The sequence below is a fragment of the Haemorhous mexicanus genome, chromosome 26 (assembly GCF_027477595.1).
Source record: "Haemorhous mexicanus isolate bHaeMex1 chromosome 26, bHaeMex1.pri, whole genome shotgun sequence".
In the NCBI taxonomy this organism is placed as follows: Eukaryota; Metazoa; Chordata; class Aves; order Passeriformes; family Fringillidae; genus Haemorhous; species Haemorhous mexicanus.
In genome coordinates this window covers 1,787,961-1,806,902 of record NC_082366.1, presented here as the reverse complement: position 1 = coordinate 1,806,902, position 18,942 = coordinate 1,787,961, and the positions used below count along the sequence as shown (strand labels likewise).

The following is an 18,942-nucleotide window of genomic DNA, read 5'->3' as shown; positions in this document are numbered from 1 at the left end:
CCAGAGAGTATCTCCTATTCCACAAAGCAAAAACTGCTTAAACAGACTTTTTTAACGGTATCTACATCTCTCAGGCCTGATGATTTAGCAATACACTAAGGAGTGAGCAGTGCATTTCCCAGTGAAAAAGCATCAGATTCTGACTATTTCAACCCTACTGTTAATTTTGGACTGACTATAATTCATCAGATCAGTGCCAAACAGAATTTAAGAAAAGAGGATGAAACAAGTAGATTTACTGAGTCATTTAAGGAAAAACTCAAATTTTTAGTGCAGAACTAAATGCTCTGTGTGATTTAGTGTTACAGTTTTCCATCCAGGCTCAAACTCTGTATCAAAAGAAGATGTACAAGTGGGGTTGTAAAGGGATGCAGAGTCATTCTGCAGTGCTGAAAATGTGAAAAGGGTTCTTGTCTACATGCTTTGGTACTACAAACATTACACTAAAGATATTTGCACCCAAGTTGGTGAGAAACTGAAGTTGGAGCTGCTTCTTCCTTCCAGAGCTGTTCACTGAGTGCTACAGCAACGATGAAGAACTGGCTGAGCAGCTGCTGACTTATTCCTGTGAAGCCTGGGGAGGGAGCAACTGTCTGGAGCTGGCAGTGGAGGCCAGAGACCAGCAGTTTATTGCCCAGCCAGGTGTGCAGGTAATGGCAGTGAGGGAAAGGTGGGCAGGTCACTGTAGCTCTTGTGCTCTAACAGGGGGTGTTGGCTCCTCTACCCACAAACGTAAATCAGGAGGGGGAAAAAAATCTTGGCTTGGGGCTATAAATCCTAATGAACTGTGTAATAAAACTGCCTGAAGTGATTTCTGCTCTGGGCTTGCCAGTGTGGATGTAATGCCCAGCATTGCATGTAATGCAGTGGTTTATAAGTGTTTTATCAATCAGGTCAAGTCCTGCTCAGCCTCAATTTAACTCCTCATCATGGAGATGGAGCATGGCTGCCCTAAGGAGCCAGCATGCTGAAACCTTTCTGTTTTGTTGCAATAGAAAATCTCTAGTATTTTGATTGAAATCTCAAAGTTTGGGGTTTATTTTAACCAAGTCAAATGTTCTGAATAGCATTCCTAGGTTATTTTGTTGCTGTTAGCACAAATGAGGGTGTTTCCTTCTTCCCTGCAGAATTTCCTCTCCAAGCAGTGGTATGGAGAGATTTCAAGAGACACTAAGAACTGGAAGATTATACTGTGCCTGTTCTTTTTCCCTTTAATAGGCTGTGGTTTCATCTCATTCAGGTAATCAACTGACTTTGCATTAGTGGGAAAATTTTTCAGAGGGAAAGCAAGTTAATTAATTGTAGAATCTTGGGGCAAGTCAGGCTGGGTGGAGATCATCCAGTCCAACCCTGTGGACTGGATGATCTCCACCACGAGATCAGGGTCAGCTGGAGCAGGTTGCCCAGGACTGTGCCCAGTTTTGGATATCTCCAAGGGTGGAGACTCCACAGCCACTCTGGGGCAGCTGTTCTAACGTTCAGTCAGTCTTAGGTAAAGGTATTGAAGAGCCAAATGAGCTTTTGGCAGTTTGTGTTTCACTCTGATCTTGGATTTAAGATCACAGAATCAAAGGATGGTTTGGGTGGGAAGGAACCTTAAAGCTCATCTTGTTCCACCCCCTGCCATGAGCAGGGACACCTTCCACTATCCCAGGTGTCTCCAAGCCCTATCCAAGCTGGAAGATTTCCCAGTTTGCTGGAGTCCTTAGGGCAGTGGATGCAGGGTGTCTTTACCTCAGAAGTAACATCCTGAGCTAGACTTTGCACCCTTTGCTCTTTTGCTTTTAAGACCACAGATGTTTCCAGGCATTAAAAGCTATGCTTTGAGACTTTTTCCCTCTTTTAATTCCTCAGGAAAAAGCCTGTGGAGAAGAGTAAGAAACTCTTCTTATATTATGTGTCTTTCTTCACCTCCCCCTTTGTGGTCTTCTCCTGGAACGTCATCTTCTACATTGCTTTCCTGTTGCTCTTCGCCTACGTGTTGCTGATGGATTTCCAGAAGGAACCCACAGCCCTGGAGATCATCCTCTACGTGCTGGTCTTCATTCTGCTTTGTGATGAAGTGAGACAAGTAGGCAGCTCTTGCAACCCCAGAAAGTTTAGTGTTAGAGCCACAGCCTTGTGGCTTTTCCCCTCCAAGGCAGTGCAGGTGCTCAGGGGAGCCATTTCCTAGCACAGCTGCTCAGGGCTCAGTGAGGGGTTTTTTCCTCTGGTGTTTAATTCCTGCAGTGTCTGTGCACCAAGAGGATAAGCTGATGCCAGTGCAGATGTTTCCCAGGAATGCCTGGCTTGCCAAGGTAGTTGGTAATAAAGGGTTAAATTTAGCACTTTTTTTTTTTGGTGCAAACCTTTAGATTAAGTCATTCCTGCCTCTCCTCCCTACATTCCACCCCCATTTATTTTTACTTTTACCAGTAAGCTGCATACCTTTGTCTATTTAGCTTTTAATCATCTGTACAGTTTTTGGTGGTTCAGTGTAGACTCAGGGACCAGCTGTGATGTGGGAACAGCATGTGGGACTCCCTTTATAGCCAGCCACTTAGCTGGTGTCTTCTCCTCACTTCACATGGAATCTGGTGGGTTTTGGGCAAGCTGGTGTCTGCCAGGCTGTGGCCAGAGCAGTGGGGGGATGCTGGGGCAGTCAGAAGAGCAGTGGGTGTGTGGGTTGGGTACTGCTTTCTGACCGCTGTAAGGCCTGAGTCACCTCATGAGTGTTTGTGGGTGATCTGCTGGATCATCCCACCCTGCAATAACGTTTTTTACTTGAGCTCAGATGACATTTCTGATGCTGCTGTTACTGTGGTGTTTTCCCTTTTTAATAGTCAAGGTGGAACCCTGTTTGTGGCAACTTTACTTGCTAAGAAAATGGGGGAAAAGTAAAAGACTTTTTTTTGCCATGAAAACACTAATGGAGTGTTTGTTTCTGCTGATTTAGGTTCTGGTGTCTCTGGACCTGTCCTTGCACATCCTGTGTGTACCCAGCAAAAGTCCTGGGGAAAACCTTAGGGATAGAAACCTTATTTTCCTATCAATGTCCCTTTTTCTTACTACCCTGAGCAGGTAGAACTGCTGCAATTCCCTTTAGTAACTGGTAGCCAGACTGTACCAATTTGGCAGTGGAGGCAGCTAAATTTGAAGATTTCAAGCTATCTGCAGCAGTGTTCTGGCTGCAAAGCTGTTTTCCTGAGGAGGAGGAATGGAGCAGAAAAGCAGAGCAGTGTCCCAGTCCTCTAAACTTCTTGGGGAAATTCCTCCCTGGCTTCCCCTGAGACAGACCATGTGTGCATTGCTCTTACTCTGCATCAAAATTGTGTCTGTGTCCTTTGTATTTAAAGAAATAAAAGAGAGGGGTACCTCAGATTGTGTTTTCACATCCAAGGCAAAGTAAGAGCAGCTTGCCCATGTAGCTGCTGCAGTCAGATAACCAGTTCTGGAGAGAAATCAGCCCTTGGTCTGGAGCAGTCTCTGAGCTGTAAGGCACTGGCTCAGCCCTGCTTTCACTTCTGGTGGTCCCAGGGATTTGTAAGTAGCTGGAGCTCTCCCAGTCCTGTTTAGAGCCCTAGGGAAATTGGAGAGGCCTTTTCCCTGCTGTCTCCTTAGCCACATGGAGGTAGCCTCCAGCCAGGTGAGTGGGTGGACTGGTGGGGTGTGAAGGAGAGCCCTGTCTATTCCAGTGGAGGAGGAATCTGGACAGAACCTCTGTGCACTTCACCTCTCAGCAGTAGGAACTGCTTGGAATTTGGAGAAGTGCACCTCAGTCCCAGATGATTTGTTTGATTTAGGGAGCTACTGGGCAGAGACAGCACCTAGGAGAAAACTCCCTTGGTTTTTTGTTTATTTCCCATGGAAGCACTAAGGGTAGGATTGCCTTCCTTGGATATGCCAGTTAGAGATTCACTGAACAGTACTCTCCAAAACTTTGATTATTTCAGTGAAAATTGAAATTAAAAAGCATGATGATTTGGGATGCAGTTAATTTCTCCAGGCCTGGCAGAGGTTTGTCCTGGTGAAGCTTCTTGTCCTCATGAGCCACCTCTGAATTGACTCCAGAGGTTGGATCTTGCACAGACTTGGGATCCAGGTTGCTGTGCCAGTCAGTCTGGGAATGAGCAGGGATTCTCACTAGACTTGCAATTCAGAAATACAGAGCTCTGTAATGGAAAGAATAAATTAAATCTGCATCTTGGATCCAAAGTGTGTGCATGTAGCTGGGGGCAGATTAGTGAATGAGCTCTGTGAAGGGAGAGAAGCCAGGATGCATCAGCTACCCCTAAACTGTGACCCCCCCCCTCCCCCCCAGTGCCTCCTGGGTCACAGCAAGACCCAAAAACCAGCTTGCCAGTAACTTATGGCATTGCTGGATACACTAAACCCCTCTTTATGGGGAAACTGAAAGCCATCTGAACTCTGGTGTTATCTATTGTGTGACAAAAAGCTAATTGGGCAAGGAAACTGTGCTGTGTGGGGGTTACTTTCTGTTCTTTTTCTTTCCCAGTGGTACATGAACGGCAGCAAGTATTTCTCAGACTTGTGGAATGTTATGGATACCCTTGCAATCTTCTACTTCATAGCAGGGATTGTGTTCAGGTGAGTAGTGCCTTCTCTTGTGTCCATGTTACAGCTTTGCTTCCCTCCCTTAAGGTGGGTTTTGACTATAACCTGTAATGACATTTTGGGGAGCAGAGTGTTCATGAAATTCTCTTTATGAAGGCCCCAAATACTGACAAAAGAAAAAAAAAGTCAGGGGATCTTTAGGATTTTCTGTGGCCCCTGTTACTGGCTATTTAGTATGACCACCTGGGCCTTGTGTTATATTTAAGAGGACTGTGATTGTCCCTACAGCAGCCTAACAATGTCATTATCTCCCAGAAGTTGTTCTACACAACGGGGTCAGTTAAAAACCATGGCAAAGAAATGATGGAAACACATTTTCCAAAGCAATTGTTCAGCCAGCTGTAACTTGGTCCTTGTTGCCTCAGGGCAGTGGAGCAGTTGTTGCACTGTGGTGGTTTCAGAGGGCTGTGGGAGTAGCTCCAGGTACAAATTTCCTTGCTGTTAATAGCTTTAAGGGAAAGAGAAAAAATGAGCAGGGATATGATGCGTGTCAGGAAGGAAGGCTGTAAACAGAGTGTGCATTAACCATCTCTGTCACCTGTCATTAGTGGGGGAGGCCATGGGGCGCTGGATAGCTGTGCTCTGCTTTCCAATTACTCACCTTCCACCCTTCATTTCAATGTTTCAGTGTGGTTTTACCTGATTTCTGCATGATTCACCCAAGGCTTCTCTTTGTTTTCTTCTGCTGTCTCCATCAGGCTTCACTCTGATGAAAGCTCTTGGTATTCCGGGAGAGTAATTTTCTGTTTGGACTACATAGTTTTTACCCTGAGGCTCATCCATATTTTCACAGTTAGCAGGAATCTAGGACCCAAAATTATTATGCTGCAGAGGATGGTAAGATTCTGGCAGCTATTCAAGAGAGTCTAAGTAAATGATGTGACACTTTTTTTCCCCCTTCCCTCTTAAGAGCAAAATCACCACGTTCTGATGATGGCAGCAAGTTAAATCTGCTAAACAGGATGAATTAAGATTTAAATGGGGTCTAATTAAGAGTAGGGCATTTTTCTGTGTCAAGAGAGAATAAGAATCAGGCTGAAGAACAGAAGAGGAAACTTGCTTCCTGGTAGCTTTTGTCTTCCATACCTCAAACGTTTCAGTGATATTTCTGTTGCTCCCATGAGTATTCCCCAAACAAGACAGTGATGATAGGGGGTACAGGAGGAGGATTTTGGTCCTCCACTGCATCCATCACATGAGTACCTGAGGAAGAGGGATGTGAGGATCCTCTCATACAGTGCTAGAAATTCATGAGACCATTGGCCAGAGTGTCTGGGCTGTAAATGCTGGTTGGAAGCCATCCAGAGTGGCATTTCCAGAAGCTTTCATCTCACAGGGGTGAGGTGATCCACAGTCCTTTTTACCTGGTTCTGGCTTTTGTGGAGCCTGTCTGATGCCAGGGGGATATCCTGTATTCCAAAACATGCCTTGCTTTGATGGTTGCATAAATATTTTTGAAGTTCTCTGAATGGGAGTGGTCAGTTATTACCATGTGTTGGTGAAATGAGGAGCAAAAAGCCATCCATGTGTGGCTTGCAACAGACCTGCAGTGGGGCACTGATTGATGCCTGTTGTCCTTTTTCAGATGATAGATGTCTTCTTCTTCCTCTTCCTCTTTGCTGTGTGGATGGTGGCCTTTGGTGTGGCCAGGCAAGGCATTCTGAGGAAGAACGAGCACCGCTGGGAGTGGATCTTCCGCTCGGTCATCTACGAGCCCTACCTGGCCATGTTTGGCCAGTACCCTGATGACATTGATGGTAGTTACCTTCTGGGGGCTCTCTCCTGGGTGGGTCAAAGGTTCTCTCCTCCTAAAGGTTGTCCAGCCCTGTGCTGACCCCTTGTCTCCAAGTCTAAAGGGGAGCAGGGATGGGGGGATGAGGGCAGGAGCTGGGGCTGGGCCCATGTCTTGGTTTGGAAAGCCAGGTGTTTGCTGAGGAAGGCAGGAGCCTCCCCTAAAATGGAAAATGTAAACCCTCCCCCCCCTTTTCTGAATTGCTATAAATTTTAAATTAAGGGGTTCTCAGGCAAAAAATATGGGAGCAGGAAATAACAGTTCTTTAATAGGGAAGAAAATAAAAATATAAACAATGTAGTAAACTAAAACAACACAGAGTCAGAACTCAACCTGACACCCTGTTGGTCAGGGTGTTGGTAGCAGTCCAGTTGGAGATGTGGCTGCAGCCCTCCTGGAGTGTCACGGGTGGTTCTGCTGGAGCAGGGATCCTGTAGAAAGGTGCAGGATCCCTTAAGATCCAGTGGAAGAGGCAGCTGCTGTTCCTCTGGGAAATCCAGCAGAGAAAAGCCCTGCTGGTGTTCCAGAATCTCCACATTATATCCAATTAGGAATGCTTGGCTCTCCCCTCTGGGTGGAGCGTCTCCCAGTGGGATGCTGTAGTTCTTACCAGCCATGCAGCACATTCAATAGCCTGTTATAGCACATGTCTCCCCAGTTGTGGAAGAGATAAGGAAAACTGCCCACTGAACAGAAGACAACATCTGCCACACAGATGGCAAATAGAGCACAGTTTGCTTGGCAATCCAGGACAGCCCAGCAGAACAGGAGCTCACTCTTTGCTCTCCCCTCTCTCTCTGAGGTACCACCTACAACTTTGATCACTGCACGTTTTCTGGGAACGAGTCCAAGCCCCTGTGTGTGGAGCTGGATGCCAACAACCAGCCCCGCTTCCCCGAGTGGATCACCATTCCCCTGGTGTGCATTTACATGCTCTCCACCAACATCCTCCTGGTCAACCTGCTCGTGGCCATGTTCGGGTGCGTACCCCAGAGCCTTCCTGGGCATCCCCACAGTGGCATTTCTCTGGGAAAGGGAGTGCACTGCTGGAAAACTGCAGGAAGCCACCCCTCCCTCTGCATCTGTCACTGCAGCCTGGGGGAAGCTGGTGCAGTGTCCTGGGGAGGGATTGCTGCCTGTCCTTGGCCTCCATCTCTGAGCTTCTGTTGGTGATGGAGAGAGATGGGGAGACTGACTCGGTGATCAGAATCTGGTTTATTGTGGGATACAAATGCTTCTATACTATTTCAGGGAAACTAGTAATGTGTACTACAATGATTAGGTTAAAATCACATACACAAACTTATGCATGTAACAATATCTCTTGCTTGCCGAGTTTAATGGGATTTTCTTTTTTCAGTAAACCCATTTGATTTAATCTTCTTGCAGTCTAATTTTCAGAGTTCTGTTTGTTTTGCTAAGGCATTTTGTTATCAAATTTCTTATGTTAACTAAGACTAAAGTCTATCATCTGTCTCATGTCTTCAAACATTCTAACAAGCATCCTCTGAGCTGTGGGTGTGGTGTGAACCCCCGTGGGTCACACAGGGGGTGATGCTGGGTCAGGGCCTTGACAAGTGTGAGCTGCTGCCCAAGTGACCTTGCTAGAGCGTGGTATTTTTGGGGTCCCCAGGACAAAGGAGGAATTGTGAATCTGACTTCATGTTCTTAGAAGGCTAATTTATTATTTTATGATATTATATTATATTATATTATATTATATTAAAGAATGCTTTACTATAACTATACTAAAGAATAGAGAAAGGATAGTTACAGTAGGCTTGACAAGGTACTAACTAAAAACTCGTGACTGCTTCCAAAGTCCCAACACAGCTGGCTGGGATTGGTCATTCAGTAATAACAATTCATATGTTGGATTAACAATCTCCAACCACCTTCCAAAGCAGCAAACACAGGAGAGGCAATCAGATAATATTGTTTTCCTTTTTCTCTGAGGCTTTTCAGCTTCCCAGGAGAAGAAATCCTGGCAAAGGGATTTTTCCAGAACATATGACAGTGACACTAGAGTGAGCAAATGAGTTATTCTCTTCAGGACACTCTGATTTTACTAACCTGAGCTGCTGTGTGGTGAGGATGGGTCTGGCACTGCTTTGATGGACCTGCCATTTATTGCTCTGACTTAGACCACAGGCAGTGGGCCACATCCCCTTGGGACATGCAAAAGGACTTTGAGAAGTGCCATCACCTCTAGACCAGCAAGGGCAGGGAACATTCTCCTCAGCTTCTCCCAGAAATCTTTGCTGCAGCCACTGCAAGCTGTGAGACGGAGTTGATTAAATCCTGGGAAGTTCCTCATATCAGACTTTGGGGGTGTGCTGCCTTTGTGTCTCACCTGGGAAGGCAGCTGGATTGGTGCTGTGGCTCTGTTCCCATTCCCAGCCCTGCTCCTTTTCTGCTTTACACTCACAACATAACAAGAGTACTCAAAACCTCTGGCCACCCTTTCCAGGTTTATTTTTGTCTTTTGATGGTACCTTGGCAGGAAGTTGCTTTGGCAACAAGAGTGTTGACAGGACTCCTGGTGCTGCTCAAGAGGATCTCTCAGCTGAATGACACTGCCAGTGTTTTCTGAGATGAGATGAAATGTTTGAGTGTGATAAGTTGAGAATGCCTCAGATTCAGGTTTTGCTCTGACCCTTTCCCCCCAGGCTGACCTGGACTCTGAAGACAGTCAGAAATGTTATTTTTGGCAAGGCAGCCAGGATGGGTAGAGCATATCTGTGCCTGAAAGACAAGCATGCTCATGCTCCCTAGAAAGGGTGCAAGTACCTCTCAACAATGAAGGGAAAGTGTAGCAGCAAGCCAGCCCTACCCTAAAAACCTTCAATCTTTGCTAGAACACTTACTTTAACAGCACCTGATGGTAAATACTCGAGTTTATGCTGGTATGCCAGTAAAAAACCCTCTAGTTTTTGCCAGTTGTATTTATGTTTTAAGGAGAAAGAGAATCTCCACCAGGTGAAGGTTTGCATTTATCTCATGTAAAGGTGCAGTAGGCTCTCAGCAGAGGCATTTTGGGAGCATCCATCTGTCCCTTAATGTCACACTGAAAGGTCAGGCAGCCTGGGAGCTGGGTCAGGGCCTTACCAAGCGTGAGCTGCTGCCCAGGTGACCTTGCTAGAGTGAGTAAATGAGTTATTCTCACTCTTCAGGACACTGTGGTTTTATTAACCTGAACTTGCTCCTGTGGTTGTTGCTTTGCTGGGTTCATACAGTGCTTTGTGCCATCGGTTTGATCCATGCCTGGAGTGTCCTTAATACCTCTACTACAAATCTCAGGAGCTTTTAAATTTCTTGTAAGTGTTCTAGTTTTAGAATTGTTTTGTTTCGTTTTTTTTTTCCTAAGAAAGGAGTTATCTGCTCAGTTAATAAGACACAATATCTTGTGAAGAAGCATCCTGTTCTCATGTGTCTAGGCTGGAAGAAGATTGCTTAGAGCTGAGGTAGTAAAAGTACCTGGAGCATTTTCTTCCTATTCAGATTTTTTCCAGTTTATTTGTAAATTCAAGGGCTTTTTTTCCTGCTGTCTTAGTTCCACCCATTTGCAAATTACTGACTAAAGAGAACAAGCTAAATAACCTCCTAGTCAATAAATGAATGATTGGGGCCTCCAACATCAGAAGGACATGGAGCTGCTGGAATGAGTCCAGAGGAAATTTTCCAAGGGCTGGAGCCCCTCTGTTCTGGAGCCAGCCTGGGAGAGCTGGGGGTGCTCACCTGGAGAGGAGAAGCTACAGGGAGAGCTCAGAGCCCCTGCCAGGGCCTGAAAGGGGCTCCAGTAGAGCTGGAGAGGGACTGGGGACAAGGGATGGAGGGACAGGACACAGGGAATGGCTCCCACTGCCAGAGGGCAGGGCTGGATGGGATATTGGGAATTGTTCCCTGGGAGGGTGGGCAGGCCCTGGCACTGCCCAGAGCAGCTGTGGCTGCCCCTGGCAGTGTCCCAGGCCAGGCTGGACACTGAGGCTTGGAGCAACCTAGGATTGTGGAAGGTGTCCCTGTGCATGGCAGGGATGGACTGGGATGAGCTTTAAGGTCACTCCCAAGTGAAACCACTCTGGGATTCTGTGACTACAAAACCATGCCCTGGTACAGCAGAAGAATGCTCTGTTCTTGGCTCTGCTGCAGCTTTTTGGTGAATAACTAATGCTGGGTGTGTTCTCTCCTTCCCATCAGCTACACAGTTGGGTCAGTGCAGGAGAACAATGACCAGGTGTGGAAGTTCCAGCGTTTTTTCCTGGTGCAGGAATACTGCAGTCGCCTGACCATCCCCTTCCCCTTTGTCATCTTTGCCTACATACTCATGGTGCTGAGGAAATGCTTCAAGTGCTGCTGTAACAAGGAAAGCAAAGAGCCATCCATTTGTTGTGAGTTGGATTCTTCCTTGTTGCCCAAAAGTCACCTCTGCAGCAGGTGCACTGCAGTGCCTCCATGGCATCCTGTGCTTATTCCAGGCATTTTCTGCTGTGCTGGGAAATTTCCAAGGGCCATGTAGACCTCTGTCATGCAAATCCACTGTGCTGCTGGAAATCTCTTCAGTGAGACTCAAGTTTTCAAGTGAGATTTAGTCAGTGCTCTCTTGTCCAAGCCATTTGGATGTAGAAGTCTCTTGTGTGTGTAAATCATTAAAACTTCAGATTAATCCTAACTCTTTAGGGCTGCCTGTGCTGTTTCCCAGCTTTGCAAGGTTGTGGATTTGACTTTTTTGTAATTCATTCTGCTTGCTAGGGGGTGACTGAAAGAGAATAAACAGTTTCCATGAAGCCAAATGAGCAAACCACCTCAAAAATGTGGCAAGTCAGTTCTTGAGCTGTTTCTCCTTTAATTTCTCTGTCAGAGGAGAGGACACAGATAGGAATTGTTTTAACAAGCTGTCCCCCCACCTCTCCAGCAACTGTAGTGTTTTCTCAGCTGAGAGAGCATAAGTTGAGTTAATTGACAGGCTTGTTCCCATCCATCAGCAACCTTCCTGTTGCCCTGCAGCAGAAGCTGGATTTGTCGCCAGTTAGGAGGAAGAGCCTGCTTTGGGGTCTAAAATTGCTTAGCACTAAATCATTTTGGCTGTCCAGATTGCTGTGTGGATTCCTTGATGGGGAAGCTGTTGGATGGCAGAAATTCCTGCTCAAATGATGCACAGTGGATGTTGCAGCTCTGAAAGAATGAGAGAGTTAATTAGAGTCAGAAAATGATTGTGGTTTTGCTGATGATAGGAACTCAGAACTGTTTGGAGGAAGCACATTGATGTATTGACTGTTGTAAAATCCTGCCTTCCCCATTTAACTCTTATGGAAATGGTTGGGATTTGGGTGCTTAAATGCTTGTTGGAATGTGGGAGAACAGCTGAGGGGTGTGTGAGCTCAGAGGAGCACTGGGTGGGAGAAAGGAACTTCAGCTGTCCACCAGCTCTGGGCTTCTTTTGTGTCAGTTAATATTATTGTTTTCTTTAAACCCCTGTGGTTTATGCTATCCTCCTGGAACAGGATAAAATGCTGAAGTATTCCCCTGGAGGGCTTTGATGCCTCAAAGTGGGCTCCTCTGTATTAATTCTTGAATTTACAGCACCACCACAAAATGCTTCTTAGGGAAGACAATACTTCATCATTCTGGAGGGCTTCAGTTCAATGAAAAATCATACATGGTGGTGCTTAGAAGTGTTACTCTTAATGAGCCAGTATGGGATGATGTAGAAATAAATGGAAAGCTCAAACCCAGATGGGAACTTGCTAGAATGACCTGTACCTGTTGAAGCAGAGGCACCTGTGTTAACCAAGACTCGAAGTTCAGAAAGACTTTTGGAGCTTGTAAGGTGGGGGGGGGAGGTTTGTTTGGCTGGTTTTGGGTTTTATGTTTGCTCATATTTTGTATTTTTAAGTGACTGTGGTTGCCAGGAGCATTCAGTGCAAGGTGTTAGTGTCACATCTGTCAGAGCTGAGTTGGGGAGGGCAGTGGGGCTGCGAGTGCTCAGGTTGTGGGGAAGGGAATCATTAACCTCAGAATGCACACATTGACCCAGCCTTTTTGCACCCTGACTTTGGAAAGGCAAATTAAGTGTTTTTTCTTCAAATACATTTCCCAGGCTCAAGAAATGAGGACAATGAAATCCTGGCATGGGAAGCTGTCATGAAGGAAAATTACCTCGTCAAAATCAATACAAAAGCAAATGATTCCTCAGAAGAGTAAGCCTGCCCATCTTTGTCTTCATTCTCTTTATTTTCTCTTGAACATTTCTAATGAAGGCAAATTTTCAGCAGTTCTAAATGTTGACAAACCAATGAGTAAGTAAGCAAACTCAGCATAAAGACGCTTTTTATTTCTAAAGTGAAATGGTGCTTTTTTGTCTGCTGAAGACAAGAAAATGTGTTCCCATGGTGTTTTGAGATGTCATCATGGGAAGCAGTGCCACAGATGGCTCTTGCTCTAGCATTAGTTTAGGTTGGATATTAGGAAAAAGTTCTTTATGGAAAGGGTTGTCCAGCCCTGGAGCAGACTGCCCAAGGCAGTGGTGGCACTCACACTTCGGGCTGGGGATTTAAAAGCCGTGTGGATGTGGCACCTGGGGACATGAGTTAGTGGTGGAATTGGCTGGACTCAATCTTTTCCAACCCAGATAATTCTATGATTATATATTTAGCAGAGAATGTTTACCATTAGATCTGAAATCTCAGTCATTCCCACAGCAGTAATCCAGATGGAGATGTGTACTTAGTAGCATGAGTAGGGAAGATGATCTTTAGAATCATGGTATTTGGAGCTTGGAGACTTAGACTTGGATGTTTCTTTGACTGCCAGCTCACGGAAACATTATCTTTGGGATCTATCCCACTGTTTTCAGAGTAATAGTATAAGAGAAAAAAGAAACAGAAAGAAAGCAAGAAAACAGAGTACAGCTAGAGAACAAAACCCGCTCTGAATGATAGCTTAACTTTGCTAACTTCTGGCAGCCTGAGTATTTCCCTTAATCAGAGAGAGCTGATAGGAATGGGCAAGAGAAATCAGACCCTTCCATATCTGTGGGCATGAACATTGCTGTCCACAAATAAATGTTTAGGTTAAGACTACCCAGAGACATGCAGTGTTGGATAAGAAGCCAAATACCAAAACCATTGCCTTGGTACTGGAAGAAAAAGTGTATTGAGAAGGTAAATGGAATAGCATCCTAGTAATAGTAATTTGCATGTTAGTTCACTTGCACTAAAAATGATGCCAGTCACGTGCAGCCCTGCCTCCCTGGGAGGATGGAGCCCTGGGGGGAGGTGGGGTGTGTTAATTAGCCAAGTTTTCCTTGGTATCCAGACTGATCCCTTTGCTCTGTGTTCTCCTTCTGCTTCTAGGATGGTGCATCGATTTAGACAACTGGATGCAAAGGTACTTCTGTCCCAGACTGCTCTGGGGAATGTGATTCTCTCTGGTAAAGCAGGGGATGTGCCATGGCAAGGAAAATGAGCCTCCCAGAGTCGTGTGCAGTCTTTGTCACTGTCACCAGGACCCCATTTTATCTGGGCTTTTTTACTGTGCTGTTTTGATTCCATGGACAGGAATGTGTAGGGAGTGTAGTGATTAGGAGAAGAGGGAATGGTTTTGAACATAGAGCAGGGTTAGATGGGATAATGGGAAGAAATTCTTGGCTGTGAGGGTGGGCAGGCCCTGGCACAGGGTGCCCAGAGAGGCTGTGGCTGCCCCTGGATCCCTGGAAGTGCGCAAGGCCAGGTTGGATGGGGTTGGAGCAGCCTGTGTCCCTGCCCACAGCAGGGGTGGAACACAATGAGCTGTCAGGTCCCTTCCAAGCCACAAGAGCTTCTTATTGTGCAGGAAAATGAAACAGAAAGACACTTGCTTACCACTGGAGGAGTGTTTCTCAGTATTCCTTATGGGATGGAATAAAACAGAAGCAATTTTCACCTTAAACTGCAACATTGAGCTGTGTAACAGGCCCATGAAACACCAATGGGAAGAAGGGCTGTCACACACCTGACATGTCCCCTTCCCAAAGGTGTCTGTCAAGTTTAGCTTCTGGTGCTGTTGGCATGGGGTAATTAAGCAATAGAAAGCTACCAATCTACCAGAGAGCACATTATGAGAATTGCCATACAAATAATCTTTTTAAGACTGTGATGCTGAAAAGACCTTCACAATGGGTGTTTTCTGAGGCTTGACTGAATTATCTATTTGGTCTCTGAAGTGGGGAGTGGCTTTGGTATGAAGCACAGACTTTTGAGAAGCTCACAGGTGAAAAGAGCCACATATACTTCAGAGTACCTATTTTGATTGCTGTCAAATAATTTAGATTACAAAATGACAGCTTGCTTCCCAGACTGAAAGGGAAGTGGTGGGCGAGTCTGTGACTAGTGATGCTGCTCTTGAAATTGAAAGGAGATCCCTCCTAACCCTAATTTTCTCCTGAAAAGAAATTTCTTGCTTCTCTCTTCTGGTAACTGCTGGTTAACTCACTGAAATACAGAGGCATCAGGGCTCGCTGCATTAATTGCCCTGATGAACATACTTGAATAGGCAATTACTCGTTACTTCCATTAGTCATTAGCATTGCTTTCCTTCAGCTACATGGACTCTACCAAAAAAACCCCTTCTTTTTTTTTTTTTTTTTTTTTAAAGCTCTCTGATTTGAAAGGCCTTCTGAAAGAGATTTCCAGTAAAATTAAATGAGTGCAGCTGAAATCCAAGAGCAGCTACTGGAGCAGGGTAAGCCCTCTTTAAATCCATTCTCTGCCTTGAAAAAGTTTACCAGCATTTCTGGTGTTCAATTGGTGTGTCTTTGGAAGGAGGGCTACTATTAATTGTTGATGCTTGTATTCATGTTGTCTGATACTGGGAAAGAAAGGAGACCTGAATTCTCTTCCTCATTTGTGTTTTTCTTTCTGAAAAATATAGTTTTCTATCTGGGGTTCCTATCAAATTTTGGCACTGTTTAAAATACCTTGTTTTGTTCACTTGCCTTTGAAAAACTGTGACTAACCCAAGGTTATTTTAGTTGTCTTTGTGTTGGAGGGCCTCTAGAAAATGCAGGGCTGCTGTGCTGGATCCTTTACCCTTGGTACCTTTTAACTCTGAAGAGCAGGCAACCCAAATAGAAAAGACGGAGTGAGGGCAGGAGTAAGGTTTATTTTTCCACTGTCAAAGTGGGGCAGTATTAGGCTGGATCACTGTAGCCTTCCTGTGTCTTGCAGAATAAACTGCAGTGTGAGGAGCTGATCCAAAGCCTCTGATCCAGTTGAGTGTCTGGTCAGCAGCCTTGTGTACTTTCATCCTCTAGTTTTAAAGAATAATTGGCTTGGATCCCACAGTGGGATGTGAAAGGCAGACAGAACACTGATGGATGCAGAGAACACTGTCATCTTTAGAGACAGCAAGTTAAGAAGTGTAACTTGAATGGGGTAATCTGGAACAACTTGATCAGCCTGGACATTAGGGCCTGGCTCCTTGTTCAAGAGTGGTTTTGTCCAAGAGAACTTAAACCTGTGCCAAACATTCCCCAGTCAGCTCACCGTTTTCCTGGGAGAACTGAATACTCACTTGACCTAAGTTCCGTTTAGTCATGAATGACTTGCCACCACCTAATAAAATCCTCAAGGATCACCAGTTCCTGGGCTGGTTCTAGGATGTGCTGGACACCAAGTTGCCTAAAAACCAGGCTGTAGAATAGTGGAACTCTGGAGGCCATTTAGGCCAGCCCCCAGATCAAAGGGAGCTGCAGTGTGGCTGGAAAACAGGTTGTAATTAGATACAGTGGGGCAGCCTGGGACAAGGGACAGCAGCTTATGATGGAGCTTGTGGAAAGGGGACTCTCATTACAGATGATAGTGCCTTCAGAAGAGTCCTAGAATCCTAGAATGGTTTGGGTTGGAAGGGACCTTAAAGCTCATCTAGTTCCACCCTCTGCCATGGGCAGGGACAAGGCATCCAGTCACCTGATGTTGAGAGGATGAAAGCAAAGCCTTGAGGTGGGCTGGGAGCTCTACTCCCCAATTCTTTCTGTTGCTCACACAGGTACCAATTCATGAAGAATAATTGCTCGGAGCTGGCAGTAACCCCCAAGCAGATGGCAACGGAGGCACCAGACTATCAATGTCTCAGCAGGAGTCAGCAGGATTTTCTTGCTATTTTTATTTTTGTTGATCAAACAGCCCTTTCTGCTTGTTGCAAGGTTGTGGGGAAACAGGAGACGACTGCTTATCTCCTGACATGATTCCTGCATTACCCAAACTCTTCTCATCTGCCCTAATCTCCAGTGGCAGCAATTAGTCCTTGTAAGCTGCTGTTGCAAAGCACTCCTATTTTCAAAAGTTCTGCTACTGTTGCCAAAATCCCTTTGCTTTTCCATTTCACTCAAAGGGACCTGTGCATGGGTTTCCTTCAAGCTTGTCTGAATGAATGTGTCTCCCTTCCATTCCGTCCTGTAGTAGCTGGATCTTGCTTGTTCCTTGCACGGGATGTCTGTCAGACCTGCTGGGGTCTGGAATGCTGGTGTGCCAGAATGCAATGGATTTTGGCATCATCCCCCTGAGGAAAGCCTTTGGTCCAACCCTGCATCCCTATTTCAGACTGTACATGAACATTGTGGACTTGTTACCACTCTACCTGAAACCCTTCAGCACTGCAGAAGTCCAGCTATTACAGCCCTACATGGGAGAGACATTAATTAATCTAGGAAGTGTTTCCAAAGGCTTTGTGGGCAATCCTTGTTTGGTTTCATTAGTGAAAATTTGTATCCTGGGAATGCTGGAACTCATTTGACTTTTCCAATGTGTGTTTGCTGATGTTTGCATCTGGAAATGGAGAAGAGATTGCTGGAACCTTTAAATAGAGCAATGCTCGATATGGTGAGGTGGCACTTTGTGCTTTCTGTCTAAAATAGCAGCTGAATTCTGTCACATTTGTTCGGTATAACTGAGAGCACAGCAAACTGAAGGCACTACAAATAGCATTTATTTACATGGCAAAGCAATGTATCAATCTTCCTTCCCAGTGTCTAGGAATCATGGAATCAGAGACTCACCAGAGGAAAGGACCTGCAAGGATCATGCAGTCCAACCCCTGGCCCTGCACAGACACCCAACAACCCCTCCCGTTGATCCCTAGGGCATTGTTCAAATGTTCCTCGGGCTCTGTCAGCCTGGGGCTGTGTCCAGCACCCTCTGGGGGAAGTACCTTTTCCTGATCTCCCACCTGACCTTCCCCTGACACAGCTCCAGCCATTCCCTCAGGTGCTGTTCCTGTCACAGAAAGCAGAGATTGGAGCTGTTCCTCAGGAGGAAGCTGCCAGCCATAATGAGATCTCCTCCCTCTCTCTCCTCCTCCTCCCCAAGCTGAACAAACCAATTGACCTCACCTGTTCCTCATACAGCTTCCCCTCCTGTCCCCTCATCATCTTCAAGCCCCTCTTTGGATACTCTCTGCTAGCTTTATATCCTTATGATACGTTCAGAGAGGTTGCTGCTCTTCTCTTCCTGCATCTCATGACCCAGCTGTACTGTATGCTGTGCATGACACCATCCTGGGGGATCCAGCACTAACAATAGCAGTGGTACCTCTTTACATGGGGAAGTATATCCTGCTAAAAAGTAAAGGAGCCAGGCTTTCACTGATTCACATGGCAGTTAGCTTGCATCATAAATTCTTGAGATAAGTTTCCTTTCTGGAAATTATTTTTCCCATATTATTTGTCTGCCTTGGATCTGAAAATTGTGCTTTTTGTTCACTCCCTTCCTATAAAAAACCTGTGGAATCCTTTAAACCCTACAGGGAAATCCCAAGGGCCTTGCCTTGGAAGAATACACCACAGAGTATCCACCTAGGCTGAAAGAGAAGACTTCTGCGATGGAGCCTTGCAACACTATCATCCACCCCTGTTCCTTCCCCTATATGTCCCAAATTTTTGTAGTTTCTCCTTTCCCTGTTTCCTCATTGGTTGTGGTACCCCTGGTGGCCAGACCTGTCTTCCCTGAAAGCCAAGCCCCTTCGCACTGCCCTTTGTGCTGCCCCATTTGCCCACTGAACCCTACTTAACCTTGTGCAGAGCACATGGCCAGGTCTTTGTCCCTGATCCCTTTGGCATGGTGGATGCAATAAACCTTTGCTGGAATACATCATACAAAGACCCTTCCTGTCTTTCCTCTGCCAAGCTATCTGTGGGGTGTGTGTGTGTGTGTGCATGGACTTGAAATGGCTGCTCTTGTGCCCTTACTCCAAGCGGCATCTGAAGGAGATGCTTCGAAGAAGGCTGCAGCATTTCTACCACACTGCCACGTGGAAAAAAAAAAGCTGCTATGTGATTGCCCAAAGCTCTAGAGATCTGTTGTTGTGTGAATGTAACTGTGAAGCCATTTTCTGTAAGGTGTGAATTCTGGAGTCAGTCCAGGTCCAGTGCTGCACCCAGAGATGCCAGTCTGCGCCCCATACGCCGCTCCCTTCCCAGAGGCCGCGCGGGCTCTTCTCCAGGCACCCGTGGGCCCGAGCCAGGGGCCCATGGAGCCCCGGCCCGGCGGGGCTGCGGGGCGGAG

General features: G+C 46.0%; 1 protein-coding gene across 2 annotated transcripts in view; it reads left to right on the top strand.

Moving 5' to 3' along the window:
* The window catches only part of TRPM8 (transient receptor potential cation channel subfamily M member 8), a 42,009-nt gene extending 23,472 nt beyond the window's left edge, over window positions 1-18,537 (top strand). Inside the window, exons 15-26 of one of the 2 annotated variants that reach the window (XM_059868274.1) lie at window positions 505-650; window positions 1,128-1,240; window positions 1,855-2,062; window positions 4,496-4,587; window positions 5,313-5,451; window positions 6,200-6,371; window positions 7,209-7,386; window positions 10,604-10,794; window positions 12,504-12,603; window positions 13,759-13,792; window positions 15,038-15,124; window positions 16,430-18,537. In XM_059868274.1, coding sequence (XP_059724257.1) covers window positions 505-650; window positions 1,128-1,240; window positions 1,855-2,062; window positions 4,496-4,587; window positions 5,313-5,451; window positions 6,200-6,371; window positions 7,209-7,386; window positions 10,604-10,794; window positions 12,504-12,603; window positions 13,759-13,792; window positions 15,038-15,088 — 1,424 coding nt within the window. In that variant the 3' untranslated portion in view covers window positions 15,089-15,124; window positions 16,430-18,537. Of the gene's footprint in view, window positions 1-504; window positions 651-1,127; window positions 1,241-1,854; window positions 2,063-4,495; window positions 4,588-5,312; window positions 5,452-6,199; window positions 6,372-7,208; window positions 7,387-10,603; window positions 10,795-12,503; window positions 12,604-13,758; window positions 13,793-15,037; window positions 15,125-16,429 lie in introns of those variants that run through there. The other variant, XM_059868276.1, reaches the window with a different exon arrangement.
* Window positions 18,538-18,942: the final 405 nt, after the last annotated feature.